This window comes from Nycticebus coucang, chromosome 2, assembly GCF_027406575.1.
Source record: "Nycticebus coucang isolate mNycCou1 chromosome 2, mNycCou1.pri, whole genome shotgun sequence".
In the NCBI taxonomy this organism is placed as follows: domain Eukaryota; kingdom Metazoa; phylum Chordata; class Mammalia; order Primates; family Lorisidae; genus Nycticebus; species Nycticebus coucang.
The window spans coordinates 114491404-114511024 of record NC_069781.1 but is presented as its reverse complement, the minus strand read 5'-3'; the positions used below and the strand labels follow the sequence as shown (position 1 = coordinate 114511024).

Below are 19621 nucleotides of genomic sequence, written 5' to 3'. Positions count from 1 at the left end.
ATGCTGTCAATGCAAAGCACAGCTGCGCTGCCCTATTCACTTTTTTTTTTTTTTTTTTGAGATAGAGTCTCACTCTGTTGCCCTGGGTAGAGTGCCATGGCATCACAGCTCACAGCAACCTTAAATTCTTGGGCTCAAGAGTTCTTCTTGCCTCAGCCTCCTGAGCAGCTGGGACTACAGGGCCCAACATTACACCCAGCTAGTTTTTATATATTTTTTAGTAGAGACGGGGTCTCGCTCTTACTCAGGCTGGTCTCGAACTCCTGAGCTCAAGCAATCCACTCATCTTGGCCTCCCAGCGTGCCAGGATTACAGGCATGAGCCACCACACTGGTCATTCATTTATTCTGTTGGAGAAAAACAGTCCTGCCCTCCTAGTCTGACCATTCTTCACAGGCCTGGATGCCCCATTGTCATTACCTGAGAGATAGAGTTGGGGCTGCCACTTCCTGAGCTAAGAGCAGTTAAGAATATTCAAATCTCTCCTACCCTGTGATCACAGCCTGGCTCAGCCACAAAGACTAATGGTGCCTGGATGGGGGTAATATCGCCACAGGTGAGGCAGACCCAGGTGGTAGTAGTTGTGCATTAGGGCACTGGGACCTTTCTACCAGTCTTTTCTCCAAGTTGACCTGAGGTCCCACTGCAGGGTGGCACTCTGCCACCTGCCTAGAGGTGAAGCAGCAGACCCTCCTGTCCTCTTAACATCCAGATTCTACAGGTCCTTTAATGTCATTGTCTGGGGCCATCTCTGAGGTCTGAGTTCAAAATCAGATTCAACAAAAAAATCTTTTTTTTAGAGACAGAATCTCACTTTATCACCCTCATGGCTCACAGCAACTTCCAACTCCTGGGCTTAGGCGATTCTCTTGCCTCAGCCTCCTGAGTAGCTGGGACTACAGGTGCCCACCACAGCGCCTGGCTATTTTTTGTTGCAGTTTGGCTGGGGCCAGGTTCGAACCCACAACCTTCGGTATATGGGGCTGGTGCCCTACCCACTGAGCTACAGGCGCCGCCCAACAAATACGTATTAATTGCATGTGCTATGTGTGGTTGTAAAAGATGCACAGTGTGAGTACACACAGAAAAATAAGGACACCAGATCCTATGACAAGCAATATACAGGGAAAGGTCACTTCACAGTAGATGGCCTTTAACATGATCCTCGATAAGGGTCAAAATCCTGTTGTAGGGTCTTGAGTGTGTGGTACCCTCAGGATTGAACAGGCAACAGCACCTCCTAAACAAAGCTGAACAGTTTTCAAAATCCAAGTTAAACAATGGTGGTTGAATTTTCTGAGTCTACCAGCTTTAAGTCACCAAGGCAGGAATCCAGAAATCAGGGAACAGCTTCTGCTGCAGATGTGCCTCACAGAGCATTACAACTGAAGAAGGGTGGAAGGAACACCTGCTCTTAGCAGGGTATCCCTAAATCAACCTGGCAAAGTGAACTGGCCCTATTTTCTTGATGACTTCAGCCATTAAGTTGAGGACAAGAGCTAACAGAGGACAAGGCACGTGAAATCACGCATGCTCTTTCTCTTACACACACATATCTTAAGGACTGAGCAGAAAAACTTTTCCAGGACAAGGCTTTAAGACAGTGTAAATGTGTATGAGTCTCCTGTGCCTGCCATAACCAATCAACACAAACCTAGTGATTGAGAACATCACCAACTTCTTTTCTTTCTTTTTTTTTGAGATAGAGTCTCACTTTGTTGCTCTTGGTAGAGTGCCATAATGCCATAGCTCACAGCAACCTCAAACTCTTGGGTTCAAGCTATTCTCTTGCCTCAGCCTCCCAGGTATCTCAGACTACAGGCACCTGCCACAATGCCAGGCTATTTTTAGAAGTGAGGTCTCTGCTCTGGCTCAGGCTGGTCTCAAACCTGTGAGCTCAAGCAATCCACCTGTGTCGACCTCCAAGAGTGCTAGGATTATAGGCATGAGCCACTGTGCTGGCCTTCTTTTCTTTCTTTAGAGACAGGGTCTTACTCTGTCCTCCAGGCCAGAAGGCAGTGATGCAATTATAGCTCCTTAAAACCTCAAACTCCTAGGCTCAAGCAATCCTATAACAGTTGGGAATGCAAGCAAGCACATGCCACCATGCCTGGCTAATTTTGTAAATTTTTTGCAGAGATGGGGTCTTGCTGTATTGCCCAGGCTGGTCTTAAAAGTCCTGGGCTGAAAGGATCCTCCCACCTTAGCCATACCACCAATTCCTTATTATGCAACACAAAAATCTTTTACCTTTCCCCCTCTCTTTCTTTCTTTCCTTCTTTCTTGACAAGAGTCTCACTCTACTGTCCAGGCCTAGTGCTGTGGTATCAACTTAGCTCACAGCAACCTCAAATTTCTGGGTTCCTCCTGCCTCGGCCTCCCAAGTAACAGAGACTATAGGTGCCCACTATAATGCCCAGCTGGTTTTTCTATTTTTAGTAGAGACGGGGTCTCACTCTTGCTCAGGCTGGTCTCAAACTCCTGAGCTCATGTGATCTTCCTGCCTCAGCCTCCCAGAGTTCTAGGATTATAGGCATGAGCCACACCACACTGAGTCACAAAAATCTTTTTATTTTTTTTGCAGTTTTTGGCCAGGGCTGGGTTTGAACCCACCACCTTCCGTATATGGGGCCAGCACCCTACTCCTTGAGCCACACGCGCCGCCCACAAAAATCTTAAATAGGTCAGAAGTCTGACATGGATGAGGAGTGAGGGAAGGGGAGAGCAGAGAGAGGGAAGGTGGGAGGGAGGTGGGGGAAGGGAAGAGCAGAGAAAGGGAAGGAGGGAGGAGGTGGGGAAAAGGAAGAGCAGAGAGAGAGAAGGGGGCTTGGGGGGTGGTCATGGTGTCCCACCTTTTGGTTGTGGGACACAATTATAAGAGGGATTTACCTGGGTGGCACCTGTGGCTCAGTGAGTAGGGCGCCGGCCCCATATGCCGAGGGTGGCGGGTTCAAACCCAGCCCCGGCCAAACTGCAACAAAAAAATAGCCGGGCGTTGTGGTGGGCACCTGTAGTCCCAGCTGCCCCGGAGGCTGAGGCAAGAGAATCACATATTGGAGGTTGCTATAAGCCGTGTGACACCACGGCACTCTACCGAGGGCGGCAGTGAGACTCTGTCTCTACCAAAAAAAAGAGGGATTTACCTAACAAATGCAATCAATGTAACCTGGTTCTTGGCACCTTCGATTAATTCCACCCCCCCCCAAAAAAAACCCACAAAAAAAACAAAGTTTGACATGGGTCTCATGTTGAGGTATTGGCTGGGCTGCATTCCTTTCTGGGCATTCTGTTTCCCACCTTGTTCAGAGTCTATAGGCCACCCAGCTCCTTCAGCTGGCACCCCCCACTGTTCACCCCTGGTCCTCAAAGCTGGCAGAGGCTAGCTGCCCACACTGCTGTCTCTGCTCTCTCTTTGGCAGACCTGTCTCCCTCTGACCACAGCAGGGAAAGGTTCTCCCTTTACCTTTCAGGGTCCTTCTGATTAGACTAGGCCCTTGTATATAAACCGGGATAATCTCTCTCCTCCAGGTCCACTTCCCCAATCCCATCTCACAAAGGCCGCTTTGCCAAGTAAGGAACATGGTCATGGGTTCCAGGAATAGAGATGGGGAGCCTTGGAGAGGTGTTATACTGCCTGCCACAGGAGCTGACTCTCATTACTGGGGGCAGTTCGGTTCTAGAACATCACCATAAACACTAAGTTAGCAAATACTGAACAACTATTCAAAGGGAAATATAGGGTTAGACTTCTGCAGCCTCTGGTCACCACATGTTCATAAATAGGTAACCTGTTTTACATGTGTTTGTTACTTTAATCATGGCCAGCAGCACTTTAACTCATGCCTTAAGTTAGTTTCTGTAACATAAATTTTTCTCTCTGAGACTCACTATAGCCTTATTGTGTTGAGGACACTAACCAGTGCCTTAACACTACACTCAGGGCCATTCCAACAATGAAATCACCAACAAAATCCATGAAAATGCAAAAAATGTGCACTTGTTAGACTGTAGAAAGGAGTCTACTTCATAGTAGAAGAGATGGAACAAGAAGGTTACATCGCCTTGTTTGACCTTAGGTGTGAAAGTGGGCACCAGGCAACAAAATTTTTGCTTTTCTGCATGTGTCTGTGAATGCTGCGAAAGTGCCTCCAGTACTGATTTGGGGGCTACAAATAAATATCAGTTAGCAGGTGAAGCTTCAAACACAGGATATGTGAAAAATTAGGACTGGCCATGTATATCAGCCCCAGGAGCCTTTTGGATGAGGCTGGGTGCTAGGTGCTTTCTGCAAGGTCAGTCCCACAATGCAGAACAAATCTGAAAACATGGGTTTCTGAGGAGACCACAGGCTAGTGAAGGAGCTCATCTGTTAGGAGGACTCAGAGCAGAAACAGAACTGAGGCAGTGTCCCTTCTGGACCACACAGAGCTGACCAGGTGCCTGGGGAGCCTTCTCTCCAATAGCTTGGCTTCTTGGCATGTATAATACAGCACAGCACAGTTGAAATAATACACTTTACCAGTGCTCAAACACATGACACCCAGGCTTTGGGTCCAAGACTTCAGGTCATGCAAATTGAATAGGTTGTTTCTTTCCAGCCTAGGACTGCTGAAAACTATATGGCTACACTGAAGGTATGATTCTGCAGAAAGTCAGACACATACCCAAAGGGCATTCACAAGACTGCTCATTGCCATGCTGTGTGGCTGGCAGGATGGATAAATATGTCATAGAACAAGCACACAAAGGAAAGCTACACAACTGTGGATGTGAACCAGAGCTGTGTATACAGCACGAATGGAACTCACCAATAGAACTCAGCCAAGAAAGCAGGCTATGGAAAACAAACAAAAAAAACCCATGTGATATTGTATCAGTTACATGAGATTTGTAATTGCAACACAACACTGCCTTTTTTTTTGAGACAGAGTTTCACTTTGTTGCCCTTGGTAGAGTGCAGTGGTGTCATAGCTCACAGCAACCTCAAACTCTCACTCTCCGGCTCAAGCGATTCTCTTGCCAGAGCCTCACCAGTAGGTGCAACTACAGGTGCCTGCTACAAAGCCTGGCTACTTTTTAGAGACCAGGTCTCGCTCTGGCTAAGGCTGGTCTTGAACCCGTGAGCTCAGGCAATCCACCCGCCTTGGCCTCCCAGAGTGCTAGGGTTACAGGCGTGACCATCACACCCAGCCAACACTGCTTATTCTTGAGTGGTGAAGGTGTAAATGTTCTGTTCCTGTTTTATTTGAATGGGTCGATGAGCACTTGATATTAGTTAGATCTCTGTGTCTGAAATAGTTTATAACACAAGCTTAAGGACGTGCCTGAACCAGCTAAGTAGCAACTCCCCACCAGCTCCTGTGACATCCAAGTGGACTCCAGGCTCCAAATGCCCTTCTCCTGCCCACTCTCCTCCTCAGCATCCTTCCCTTCCAGAACCCAAACACTCTCACTAGCTCTACAGCTTCCCACCCACAAAACCCAAGCCTACTAGTCTAGGGGTAGCAGAGGGACCCTGCTGATCCAAGGGACCTGTTCACACCTTCTGGAGACACCAATGAGCAGCACTCAACCAGCATTCCAGGGCACACCAGGGTGGATGTGTGGGCACTGTAAAACCACTGGAAAAAGGCACTGGACTCTGCAAGTGTGAACTGAAATGTGAAAGGTGGGGGAGGACAACCATCTGCAGCTCAGCAGCAGCCTGGAAGCCAGCCTCCATGTGGGCACCACACCCTGACATCTATCAGCCCTCACTCAGCAGCCAGCAGGGAGCCACACCAGCTCCAAGATTCCTCGTGGGTAGAAGGCTGACTTGACCAAAGCAAGCAAGCAAGAAAGACTAACTCAGGTGTCCTAGGTATTTCTTTTTTCTTTTCTAAAATAATAGCAATAATTCTCAACTTCAGGAGAGGACATAAAGGACAACCACCCCAGCTCCCTGGGCTGTCCTCTTGTGGTTGACAAAGGCTGACCTTGAAAGGCTGGAGTTGCTTGTCTGTCTCAAACAATCAGGACTCTGATGAGGCTATAAGGTTGACTGACACCTGCCCATCTGCCTGAGTGGGCTATGGGGCCTCATTCCATACAGGGTAATGAGGGATTGGAAGAACCTTTGGAGGGTGGCTGGGGTTGGAAGAACCCTTGGAGGCCTATGTTATTAAGCCCCTCATGGTGATGGGTCAAAAGGGGCAGATAATTCCTATAGCTTTCTTCCCCAGGTGCTTCCTGAGAAAGGTCTCTGCTCACTGCTGGGGCTGAAGCTGAAAATGACAGCAGAAAAAATGTCAATTGTTCTGATTAAAGAAAAGTAGGGCTGGCTGGATAGAAATGGTGGCTTACACCCGTAATCCTAGCACTCTGGGAGGCTGAGGTGGGAGGATCCCCTGAGGTCAGGAGTTCAAGATTAGCCTGAGCAAGAGTGAGACCTCATCTCTACTAAAAATAGAAAAATGTATTTATTTATTTATTTATTTTTAGATAGAGTCTTTGTTGCCCTCAGTAGAGTGCCGTGACGTCACAGCTCACAGCAAACTCTAGCAACCTCCAGAGCAAGTAATCAGTGGAATATTATTCAGCCATTAAAAAATGGAGACTTGGGCGGCGCCTGTGGCTCAAGGAGTAGGGCACCGGTCCCATACGCCAGAGGTGGCGGGTTCAAACCCAGCCCCGGCCAAAAAAAAAAAAAAAAAAAAATGGAGACTTTACAGCCTTTGTATTAACCTGGATGGAAGTAGAATACATTATTCTTAGTAAAGTATCACAAGAATGGAGAAGCATGAATTCTATATATTCAACTTTGATATGAGGACAATTAATGATAATTAATGACATGGTGGGAGGTGGGCAAAGGGGAGAGCTGAGAGAGAAGGGTGGGTGGGGGAAAGGAAAAGCAGAGAGAGGGAAGAAGGGAGGGGGTGGGGTCTCGGTGTGTGATACACCTTTTGGGGGCAAGGCACAATTGTAAGATGGACTATACCTAACAAATGCAATCAGTGTAACCTGATTTTTTATACCCTCAATGAATCCAACAGTAAAAAAAAAAAAAAAAAAAAGAGCCAATTTATAAGGAAAAAAAATCAAATTAATGAAGGAATTCAAGTCAAAGCACAGGAAACAGGCAATAAGCCCAGGCTGCTGGTTCCTGGTATTCACTACAGCTGACCATGTGCTGTGTTCCCATACTGTGGAGAAGGTGCTAGGGGAGTCAGATTATTGGAAGGGTCCCGTCTGCATGCTAGACCTGGGGACATGAGTCTGGAAGACAGGTACAGACGGGAGTGGTGGATAAGAGAAGGTGGGAGGCCCAGAGGCAGGATAGCAAGTCTACAGAGAGAAATTAATAAATCAAAAGTCAAAGCAGTGCCTTGGTATGGAAGCCAGAGAGGAGCTGGATGACAGGATTGTCAAGCAAGACCAAGGCTAAATGAAGCTATATCTAAGAGAAGCCAAATGGACTTAGGGAGTGGGTTTCTGGAGGGCAGGAGGGGTCTGGTTTGTGGGAAATTTCAAGCCAGGAAGCGGCCATCTCTGAGCAGACTAGCCTTGATGAATGGTGCCTGTGAGTTTTGGCCTGGCCTCATTAAAGGACAAGAGATGTCTGGGCTTTGCTACCTCAGGGCACTGCTCAGGGAAGGTCTTGGATACAGGATCACATAGACTGTCTATGACATGGTCAGACCCCTCTGACCCAGCCAAGTGTTGGTCACTCTTGGCTGTGGCCCCTGGAGCACTAGGGTATATCCTAAACCAAAGAGAACAGTCTCTGAACTATTTTCTTTCAGACCAGTTGGACCTGTTTCCAATTGAGTTCTCAGAGGCCTTGTCAGCCACTTGTTTTCCTGGTGCTCTGCCCCAGTCACCACCAGGGACACACAGGAGGCCCTGATGATGAGGGCAGCCCCCTTCCATTCTTAAAAGGAGCCCCCTAACTCAACCTCCTTGTTGGGGGCATTTCTGACGACCATATCAGCAAATGTACCCAACAGACACAGCCTGTCACAGATGCCCGAGCACAGCCCAGACCCCAGGCTCCTCCTGTCTGACAGAGGAAGAGTAAGTTCAATGCAAGGACTAACACATGGCATGTGCATAGGAGGCTGCAGGGCCAGGTGCTCAGAGAATGGAGAACTCATTTCCCATGGTGGTTCTGGAAGACGCCAAGGCTCTGTAGGCAAACAGGAAGCAGAAAGAGACAGGGTCGGGGTAGGAAGAGAAGAGAAGCACAGTGATATCAGATAGGAGACAGGAGTACCGGGTGCAGGGCAAGGCAGGTGGGGTTCACATCCTTTGTCGCCCATGGAATAGAGAGTGGCATTTAAAGGTGAGATGAGGACAGGAGCTCTGGAAGCTCCTGAATGCCAAGTGCGGGCTTGAAATGTACACCAGGCCTATGAGAGCATGCTCACACAAACCCCTCGTGCAGCCGTCTGTTCACTTGGGTGTGAGGCAACTGTCAGTCCATCGGTCCTTCCATTCCAAAGAGAGCCCAAGACTGAGCTGAACAGTGGAGACACAGCAGTGAATAGAAATGTGTAGTTCCTGCCTGCAAAGAACTTATAATCTGGTGGCAAAGGCAATGGACTAGTCACCCAAATCAATGTGAAACTCTGAGAGGGGATTTGGCCACCTACCCTCCATGCCCTGGCTGGCATCTGACATTGTCCGGATATTACAGTATCTGCTGTGACCACAGCCCTTGTGATCTGCTGAGCTGCCCAGCTGAAACATCTGCCTCACATACAGGGCATGACCCACGCTACCATACCCACACCCAGCTGTAGAAATCCAACCTGCCAGGCAGGACTCCTTTCCAAAGTGGTCAGTGGGCCAGTGCTGAGTCAGGTCCGGTAGAGGAAATGGTCCCTGTATTTTCCTGCCACGGTTAGGAAGTCTCCGCGTGACCCCACTCTCAGGCCCCAGTCAGCAAGTTTTTCTAGGAGCTGAGCGGAAAAGGAAGACAGGGCCGTCCTCTGGGAGCCAAGTTCATGGAGCTCTGGTTACTGCTTAACAGGAAATGAACAAAAACGCACCCAAACTGCAGTGCTCAGGAAAAGTGCTTGCCAAATCCAGCCTGTGAAAGGCCAGAGAGGGAAGAAGAAAAGGAGAGAAAGAGACTCTAGAGAAAGAAAAGAGAGGAGGGAGGAGAGTAAAACTAGCTGCGGCCACATTCTTCTATCCAGCTTTCCAGGGACAGCTTTGAAAACGAACCAGGAGACACCACCCACTAACACTTCAGCTCACACATTAAAAAGCCATCAGGGCTTGAGAGCTCAAGGAGGGTAAAGATGCCAGAATGTGCTAGCTTCTGACCCTTGAGGCAAAAACAAAACAAAACAAAACCTGAGGCTGGAAATGCTTCTGAATCCAGTCCTCCCAAAGCTTAGAGACCTCACTACCTTGGAAACCAGAAACACAGAACATAATTTTACACTACTCCTTCCACACCCAGGCCTGCTATGGGGCCAAAACATGTGTGTGCCTCTGAAATCCTATCAGGAAGGTTGGCTACATGCTCCAAATTAAAAACTAAGTTTTCCCAGATCAAAACGGCTTCAAAACATGGCAACTGGAAGAGATGCAAAAGAGCTGAGATAGGAGCAAGGACACTACTGTATCCCAGGCCCCTGGATCAAAGGCCACCAGGCAGAGGGTAGGTCTGAGCTGGACTGGTCCCAACCTATAAGTTTTCCTTCTGAGGAAAAAAACAGATGTGCATATGGACAAGTGAGGGACACAGTGGTGAGCTTGGGCCCTTAAAGGTACTGCACACTCAAATGGTGGTGAGTTTGGGCCCTTAAAGTAAAGGTACTACACACTCAAAGAGAGGCAGGATGGATTGGGGGTGAGTGGTAAACAGTACTATGTCCTTAGTGAGCTTGCTAAATCTTTGATAGTTCCAGGGTCTCAAAAATGTGACAGCCCCTAATTTCTCAAACTGGACAAGGAGACAAAGTAAAGCACCTAACCTCACAGGTGTTATTAAGTAGCATGGAGAATATAACTAAGTAAGTACTACAGGGCTGGGCATTAAAACACACCCAGATAAGCAGGGAGATTAGCTGCCACGTAGTTCCAACTGGTCCACAGAGAACACAGGATTGTGACTCAGAGTTGAACTCTTGGCTTTATTTACATGACCTAATATATACAGTCATGGGTGGTAGAAGTCAGAATATCACAATTTCTTGGCTCTGGTTTGTTAAGAATGGAATATACAGGATGCTGCTTGGTTACAAAGCATCCTGAGATCACTAACAGCCGGACCTGGTTCTACAGACAGGCCTAGGAGGTGGTGAGATTTAAGGAGTCCCCAGGTTCGGTGCCTGTGGCTCAGCGGGCAGGGTGCTGGCCCCATATACCGAGGATGGCAGGTTCATACTCAGCCCCAGCCAAACTGCAACAAAAAACAGCTGACTGTTGTGGCGGGCGCGTGTAGTCCCAGCTACTCGGGAGGCTGAGGCCAGGGAATCAGCTAAGCCCAGGAGTTGGAGGTTGCTGTGAGCTGTGACACCATGGCACTCTACCGTGGGCAATAAAGTGAAACTCTGTCTCTACAAAAATAAATAAATAAATAAAAACATTGATATATATATAAAAGAGTCCCCAGGTTCCTCTGGGGAAAGATAGCCGCAAACTTCTGTATCTCCATAGTAGCCTGGCTAGCACACGGCTCAGGCCTCAGCAATGCTGACAGGTTATGCCACCTCATAGGTTAGAGCTGAGTGGGGAGAGCAAGCTCTGCCTATCCATGGTGGCCCAGGGTCCTGACACTGCCGGTTCAAGTGTCTCATAACACAACTAGCACATGCCATGCTTTCCCGAACTCAAGTCACTGTGGGTCCTGCAAGTGGTCTTTACCTGGTTCCCATATGTGGACATCACAAAACAAATGCCTCCCTATATCTGCTGCCGACACCTCCCCAAGAGGTGACTTCTGGAGGTCAGCTTACAGCTCTGCTGGACTCATGGACCTGAATCACCAACTCCAGGCCTCTCTGGACCACATGCATGGGCCTCTGGGTCATCTGTCATTCCCAGTGCACAGCTTTACATTTTTATTTGTGTTGAGGCCAAGGGGTTACAAACTCTATATTTATGTATCTTCAGATCATTCTATGTTTCTTACTTAACAAGCCAAGTACTTCAGTGGGAAAGCAAGAGAGTGATTCCACAAAATGAGGTTTGAAAAACAGGTTATAGCAAACAGTATCTAAGACATCAGCCATGTCCTCCAATAAGCTTATGCTAACTACTGCCTTCCTAACAAGTCTGGCCCAGGGTTCCCCGCATACAGCCCTCTTGTATTTCTGTGCCTCTCCTGTTCTCCTAGGCATAAACCCAGGGCCTATGGAGCATCTAACAAACCTCAAAGCTATGGGAGGTGGCAGTTGTGAATCTTCCTGCTAGCTCAGAATGAATCAATCTTTCCATTCAAACTCCCTCCCTCTGGTTCGGCGACTGTAGCTCAGTGAGTAGAGCGCCAGCCACACACACTGAAGCTGGAGGGTTTGAGCCCGGCCCAAGCCTGCTAAACAACAATGACAACTGCAACCAAAAAATAGCTGGGTGTTGTGGCGGGTGCCTATAGTCCCAGCTACTCAGGAGGCTGAGGCAAGAGAATCGTTTAAGCCCAAGAATTTCAGGTTGCTGTGAGCTGGGACACCACAGCACTCTACCCAGGGTGACACAGTGAGATTTTGTCTCAAAAACAAACAAACAAAGCTCCCTCCCTCCTTTCAGGGGGAAAAAAAAAGGTCGGGGTGAGAGTCAAGCCAACATTCCAGGTAGCTGCCAGCTCTACCCCTAGTTATACTCTTAGATTTCCAAACAACCCAGCTACAAGATTTATCAGGAAACCAGTTAGCAGTTTAGGTCTGGAAATAGTGTCACTCAAACACACACCCCACTTAGAAGTGAACTTCTGAGCTTGGAGCTCCCTGCTGGCATTCTTTACCCTCTTTACTTCCCCTGTTGTAGGCTGGCACAAATAGTAGGCAGCTATTGAAAGAGTGGGAGTTACATGGGCAGAATGGAGGGGACCAAGATAGATATTTTTATTGCTTCACCTTTTCTCAACCTAGGCCCAACTTATTGGTGGTCAGCTCACAATGAGAAATAAAAACTCACAAGCATCCCACTCAAGCCCAAACCAATTTTGAATACAACCTTGAAAAGTTTTTACCAGGAGATAAACTGGCATGGGCTTTGCTAAGATTGTTACCACTATCACCTGTCAGAGATCAGAAACTTTGAACCAATACCACAAACTTACCTGCAGTTTCTTTTCCCAGTGCTCTCTCTCACATCTACCTGTCTTCTACTTCTCAGTTTAGAAATGACACTGTGACAAACCTCTGAAATCCAGAACGTGGCTTAAAGCAGAATTTCTCGAGCTTGGGACTACTGACATTTAGAGCTGGAAACATCTTTTTGGGGGAAGGGGAAAATGCCCTACAGGATGTTTAGCAAACACCCCTAGCCTCTACCCACTTGATGCCATCACCACTCTCTCTCAAAGTCATGAGTAACACCGTTTTGGACATTGCCAATGGAAGGGTCAGAGTTGTGCCTGGATGACAAGCACTGATACGGGCTTGTACCTCATTAAAAGATCAAATGCCAGTACAATCATGGTGTTGTAGGGTTAAAGAAAAAGACCACATGCCAAAAGACACTTGGGGTTTTCCCAAGGACTCGAGGACTGGCTGCTGAGTTTTATGTGCATATACACATCTGTGTACATGGATGACCTGGGTTTGGAAAACTAGGAAAATCAGGCCACTCCCATAAGAATGGCCCAGCAAGAACTTTTTGGTTATTTTGTTTGGTATAAAACTATACTGACAGCTCAGCACCTGTGGCTCAAGCGGCTAAGGCGCCAGCCACATACACCTGAGCTGGCGGGTTCGAATCTAGCTCAGGCCCACCAAACAACAATGATGGCTGCAACCAAAAAATAGCAGGGGGTTGTGGCGGGCACCTGTAGTCCCAGCTACTTGGGAGGCTGAGGTAGGAGAATCGCTTGAGCCCAGGAGTTGGAGGTTGCTGTCAGCTGTGATGCCACAGCACTCTACCCAGGGCGATAGCTTGAGGCTCTGTCTCAAAAAAAAACAAACAGTGCGGCGCCTGTGGCTCAGGGAGTAGGGCGCTGGTCTCATATGCCGGAGGTGGCGGGTTCAAACCCAGCCCCGGCCAAAAAAAAAAAAAAAAAACAACAACAAAAAAAACTATGCTGACTTTTCTCAAACCTTCAAGCAGGGTTTCTCAGTTTCAGCATTATTGACATTTGAGGCCAGGAAATTCTTTAGTGGAGGGTCCCTGAACTGCAGGGTGCTGAGCAGTACCTCTGGCCTCTCCACCTACAAGAAGCCACCAAGTTGTGACGACCAAAAATGTCCCTAGTAGCTGTCAATGTCCCCTGGAAGATGAAACTGACCCTGCTTGAGACCCCCCCATTTAAAGGAAGATAAATGTCTCCACATCCTTTTGTGTAAAAGGAGGAGTGTTTTGACCTTTATGCCAGGTAAGCAAGACCAGTTGAGACCTACTAGTTTAAAGCATGTGGCCTGTTCACATGGTGAAAATGCAAGAAATATAGCCAGGCACTGTGGCAGGTGCCTATAGTCCCAGCTACTTGGGAGGCTGAGGCAAGAGGATCATTTAAGCCCAAGAGTTTGAGGTTGCTGTGAGCTGTGATGTTACGGCACTCTACCCAGGCCGACAGCTTGAGACTTGGTCTCAAAAAAAAAGAAAAAAAAAAAGAAAAGAAAAGAAAATGCAATAAATGTTATTACTACATAAGGAGGGATGTCTCTTTCAAACAGACTACCTTAGAAGGGCACAGAAGAGGATGGAAGAGGTGTTACTAAGAAGGACAAAAGAAACACACAAACAGATGGACATGTCCAGATAAACTGAGATGTTAGAGAACTACAGAAATTATTACAGAAGAGAATGGAAAACAGCCAGAAGGATTCTTGAGAGGATAACACAACACAGAATTGATCGGGAGACCAAGATGACAGCTCTCTGAGTGGGATGTGGCCATCACAACAATCCTTTGGGACTGGGCCTTGGAATGTCAAAATAGCAAACTGATCCCAACCACCAGCTTACTTTGTACTGTGCTTTACGGGTTTCAAGGCACGTTTTGCAGATTTAAATGCAGGCTATCCTGCTTCCCCCTCAAGAAAGAAAAAGTTTTGGGCAGCGCCTGTGGCTCAGTCGGTAAGGCGCCAGCCCCATATACTGAGGGTGGCGGGTTCAAACCCGGCCCCGGACGAACTGCAACCAAAAAATGGCTGGGCGTTGTGGCGGGTGCCTGTAGTCCCGGCTGCTCGGGAGGCTGAGGCAAGAGAATCGCTTAAGCCCAGGAGTTGGAGGTTGCTGTGAGCTGTGTGATGCCACGGCACTCTACCGAGGGCCATAAAGTGAAACTCTGTCTCTACAAAAAAAAAAAAAAAAAAAAGAAAGAAAAAGTTTCTTGTCTTTTTTTTGTTTTTAATTAAATCATAGCTATGTACACTAATGCAATCATGGGGTACAATGTGCTGGTTTTATATACAATTTGAAATATTTTCATCAAACTAGTTAACATAGCCTTCACGGCTTTTTCTTAGTTACCGTGTTAAGACATTTATATTCTACATTTAGTAAATTTCACATGTACCCTTGTAAGATGCACTGTAGGTGTGGTCCCACTAGAAAAAAGTTTTTGATGCTGGCCTGAGAAAACTAACTTCAGACTGTTAGCTCAAGACAACATGAGCCACCAGCAGTCACTGACAACTGGGTGAGAAGGGGAGGGCTTACAGATACCTGTCTACATGAAGGAACGAAGTGGCCCCAGAATTCTTCCAAGACCTCTGAAGACATCTTTTTTACTAGTGAGCAGTGTTCTAAGGTGCTTCGATCACACGAATGGGGGGGGGGGTCTGATGCCAAGTGGGTAAGGTCTAGCAGAGGGACAGGCCACTTGATTCTATCCTGCTGAGCAAAGGGTAGTATTCTCAGGAACAACACTAAGGGAAGTATTCTCTTCCCCTAGAGTTTAGCTATTACCTGGGGTTGAAAAACCCTATATAGTATATATGTCCCTAAACAACCACTAGATTATTACTTTTTTTCCTTCTAGCGGCAAAAGGTACCTGCTGGTTGTTACTGGGGACTCATTTCTCATTTTTTCCACTGGGCTTCTCTAAATTGTGGGTAGAACCTTGTTTGTCAGGCCAAAATATATCCCAAGATCATTCCATTTCTCATGGAGTCTACCCTCACAAACTATCTAAGGTTCTTAACCTGCAGTGGACCAATAGGACTCAATAAATGTGGGATCTGAAACTGTAAACTGAATTTTACAATTGCCCAGTTTTTACAGAGTTGCCCCACAGCTTTCACCAGATTTGTAAGCAATGGGGCCTGAACTTTCCAAATAACTTATTATCTCTCATATGTAAATTCATTTAGGCTTGGATTTAGGATTCCACTTCTGGGACTCTTATCCCATAAAACTAATCCCCTCATGAGCAAAGATATTCACTGGCTAGTCACTGTAGTAATGTTTTTATTTATTTATTTATTATTTTTATTTTTATTTTCAGTTATTGGCCAGGGCTGGGTTTGAACCCACCACCTCCAGCATATGGGGCCAGCGCCCTACTCCTATGAGCCACAGGCACCGCCCTTTATTTTTTTTAGAGGCAGAGTCTCACTTTGTAGCCCTCAGTAGAGTGCTGTGGTGTCACAGCTCACAGCAACCTCCAGCTCTTGGCTTAGGCGATTCTCTTGCCTCAGACTCCTGAGTAGGTGGGACTACAGGCGGCTGCCAAAACGCCCGGCTATTTTTGTGTTGCAGTTTGGCTGGGCAGGGTTTGAACCCACCACCTTCGGTATATGGGGCCGGTGCCCTATTCACTGAGCCACAGGTGCCACCTTGTAGTAATGTTTTTAGTAGAAAATTATTGTTAACAATCTAAACATCTATCAACTAACAACTAATTAGATTAGGGTGCACTACATGGAATGAAAAAAATCATGTACCCATTACAAGGATCAGGGAAGCTCTAGGACTGCGTTCTACTAGAGTAATTCTGGGAGAGGTAGTGAGTGAGGGAGGGCTGATTCTACAACACCCCTTCCCCCCATACTGGTTGATGTTGAGACATTTGTGGTTGTCACCACTAAGGGGTGCTCCCGATATGGAATGGGTGGAGGCCAGGGATGCTACCCTACAGTGCCCAGGACAGCCCTACCCCAAACAATAATTGAGCCCCAAATGTCAACAGTGCCCAGGGATAGAAATCCGGCTCCAGTGTGGTCTCCAAGACATGATTAATGAAAAATAAAGTACATAGGATTGTGTAGTGTGTGTTATCACTATGTGTGCATGTGTTTTTAAAGTTTAGTTGTACACGTATCTTTGCAAATGGACATAAGGAGTCAAGGAAAGTCCCTGTCTTTAGGGGAGAGGGACTAGATGCCTGCGCAGGAGAGGTAGGAAACTGACTTTGCGCTCTAACTTTTCAATTTTGTACCTTGTCTGTCAAGAGGTTTTTGAAAAGAACTGCTCTAGACACCAACTTTTCCTGTCCCTAGGCTATATGGCAACAGTCTTGCGTAGACAGTTCTGCGTCCACAGGCTCGTTTCTTCCCCTTCTCCCCCACCCCAACTCCGCCTTTCGAGAGAAGGAAAGGAGGGAAGGGGTCCACGTACCTTGCCAACCTATGCTGCATTTCTTCTCTTCCCAGGGGTTCTGCCCAGCCTTCTCGAGGAGACTCGAGCCCGCATGGCAAGCAAGGCCTGGGCCACCCTGTAGTCCCTGGCCAGCCGACCTTGGCCTTCCCCACCTGGGGGACACGCACCAAACGCCGCTCCCTCGCCCCCTTCCAGAGGGCTAGGGCTGGCCTGGGTGCCCATTCTGGGCAGCCTGGGGTCAGTGAATTGCTCCCTGTCTGGGTCTCTGCTCACCTGGCTCGCCTTGTAGAACTGCTTCTTCAGCCCCGCCACCGACATGCTGCCTCCCGCCCGCACCGAGCGAACCGCAGGGACCGCACAAGCCACAGGTTCCTGGGCGCCGACGACCCCCGCGCGCCTCAGCGGCCCCCGTCGGCGCCGCCTCCGCCACCCGCTAGCCAGCTCCGAGTCCGCCGCCTCAGCCCCTAGCGCGCCCGCGCCGCCAGGATATTACATGGCAACCGCACACTTCCGGTGTCGGCACCTCCCTCAGGGTGCGCCCCCTGCCGGCCGCAGAGCGCCCGCTCACTTCGTCGGCAAGTCGCCTTCGCCAGCGAGTTGACCGGGTCAAGCCTAGAGGGACATTGTCGGCTGCAGCGACCCCTAGAGTCCTAGGAGAGGCTTTGACGTCAAATGAGAGGAACTTAACACACGACTGGAAAGGTTGGAAAGATGAGGCTGGAAGATCCCTGGATCCCTGTTTGCTCATTTTAGCTATATCCAATTCGTCTGCGGCCTCAGTCCCTGGCCCCGCATCCTGTCTTGTGTTCTTCCATTCGATTGCCCAAGTAAGACATCTGAGTGTTGCTATGTTGTTCATGCTTCGATCATGTACTCCTCTCCTTCAAGTTCTCCCCTCCAGTTCATTCCCTGCAAGGCAACCAGAAAGATGCTTCCAGAACACAATTGGAATCACATCAATCCCTGCCTGAACTCCAGGTATGACCCTTAGGATACACTCCAAACTTCACAACATGACCTCCAAAGCCTGTATAATTTGCCGTCATCAATTCTTACTTCTGTTCTCTTCTCCTTCTATAATTGAAGATCCCTTTTGCCTGTGGTACTCCGCTAACATCCTTGCTCTCTTACACATTCTTTCCTACTCCCTTTACCCTTGTTAATAAAGAGGAAGCTGCTTAGAATGTCATTTCCTCCAGAAAGCCTTCTCAGATTGAAGCTTTTTTTTTTGTAGAGACAGAGTCTCACTTTGTCGCCCTCGGTAGAATGCTTTGATGGCATAGCTCACAGCAACCTCAAACTCTTGGGCTGAAGTGATCCTCTTGCTTCAGCCTCTCAAGTAGCTGAGACTACAGGTGCCCACTAGAACATCCGGCTATTTTTTTTTTAAGGGGAAAGCACGAACGCAGTCCCCCACTACCACAAATTATGCAATCGAGTTTCCCACATTTGGGGAAATCGCAGGGGTCAGCACATCCGGAGTGCAATGGATGAGCCTCGCCCTGGGAAAACCACCGTCATTATCATGGTATCTCTGCTGCTAGGCAAGTAAGACAGCTGGCTATTTTTTAGAGACGGGGTCTTGCTCATGCTTAGGCTGGTCTCGAACTCCTGAGCTCAAGCAAGGCACCCACTCGGTCTCCCAAAATGCTGGGATTACAGGCACGAGCCACCACACCAGGCAATACATGTTTATTGATTTGTGAACCATTATTGATCAAAACGATATTGAATGGATTGGAAACTAATAATGAATTGGAATGACTAAATGAATCCAGAAAGAGGAACAAGAAAATGACTAAAGCTGGCTCAGCACCCGTAGCACAGCGGTTATCCTGCCAGCAACATACACTGAGGCTGGCGGGTTCGAACCCAGCCCGGGCCAGCTAAATAACAATGACAATGGCAACAACAACAAAAAATAGCCAGGCGTTGTGGCGGGCGCCTGTAGTCCCACCTACTTGGGAGGCTGAGGCAAGAGCATCACTTAAGCCCAAGAGTTGGAGGTTGCTGAGAGCCGTGATGCCACAGCACTCTACTGAGGGCGATATAGTGGACGAAAGAGAGAGAGAGAGAAAGAAAGAAAGAGAAAATGACTAAAGCTAAAGTGAATGGAACTTCAGTGTTGAAATCGCTGGCAGCTTTTCAAGCAGATGATGGCCAGAAGTTTACAAATGCTTCAACAGAAGGTAGGAGACTAGATCAATCAGAGGGTTGCTGCAATATACAGGCCCCAATCTTGTACCCCAAGATACAGGTAGAGTTGTTATGAATAGTTTGAAAAAAGTCCTTCAGAGTGTCTGATAATACACCTGGCCCGGGCCAGCTAAACAATAACGAACACTGCAACAAAAAAACAGTCGGGCGTTATGGCGGGCGTCTGTAGTTCCAGCTACTCGGGAGCCTTAGGCAAGAGAATCACTTGAGCCCAAGAGTTTGAGGTTGCTGTGAGATGTGACGCCATGGCACTCTACCGACGCAGTATCTCAAAAAAATAAAAATAAAAATAATAAGATTGTTCTAGGCCGAAAAAACAGCACGCACAAATATCTTGGGGATTAAACCAGAAAGGATCAATTCACTCACTCTAAATATATTTTACTGAGCATTAAATGCTCCACAAGTGCTACCCAACTTAATTTTGTTGTTTATATAGAAGGCAATTTATAATTGTAATTGCTGTCGATACATTCAGCCGATGTCCCTCCCATTAGGATAAACTCAAAATTTCAGAGTCCTCATCTAATCTCACTTCCACAGGGTCATCTCGGTGACGTCAGAGCCTGGCCCTCCCACCTCCTACAGACTATCCCACGCATTTAGCCAATCACAACGCCTAGCACTCAGCTTGACACCTCTGTCTCCCAATTGCAGGACATCTCCTCCCCCAGCCAATGACAGGTCCCCGAGGGAAGTCCCGCCTCC

The 19621-nt window shown here is 47.9% G+C and overlaps 1 protein-coding gene and 1 non-coding gene across 3 annotated transcripts in view; both read right to left on the bottom strand.

Moving 5' to 3' along the window:
• The window catches only part of SH3GL1 (SH3 domain containing GRB2 like 1, endophilin A2), a 38179-nt gene extending 20960 nt beyond the window's left edge, over window positions 1-17219 (bottom strand). The window contains exon 1 of one of the 2 annotated variants that reach the window (XM_053579652.1): window positions 16970-17219. In XM_053579652.1, coding sequence (XP_053435627.1) covers window positions 16970-17014 — 45 coding nt within the window. In that variant the 5' untranslated portion in view covers window positions 17015-17219. The remainder of the gene's footprint in view (window positions 1-16969) is intronic. The other variant, XM_053579657.1, reaches the window with a different exon arrangement.
• Window positions 17220-18084: 865 nt separating this feature from the next.
• Window positions 18085-18248, bottom strand: LOC128580180 (U1 spliceosomal RNA). Its single transcript, XR_008378514.1, has one exon. It is a non-coding gene; the product is annotated as a U1 spliceosomal RNA (small nuclear RNA).
• Between the last annotated feature and the right edge of the window lie 1373 nt (window positions 18249-19621).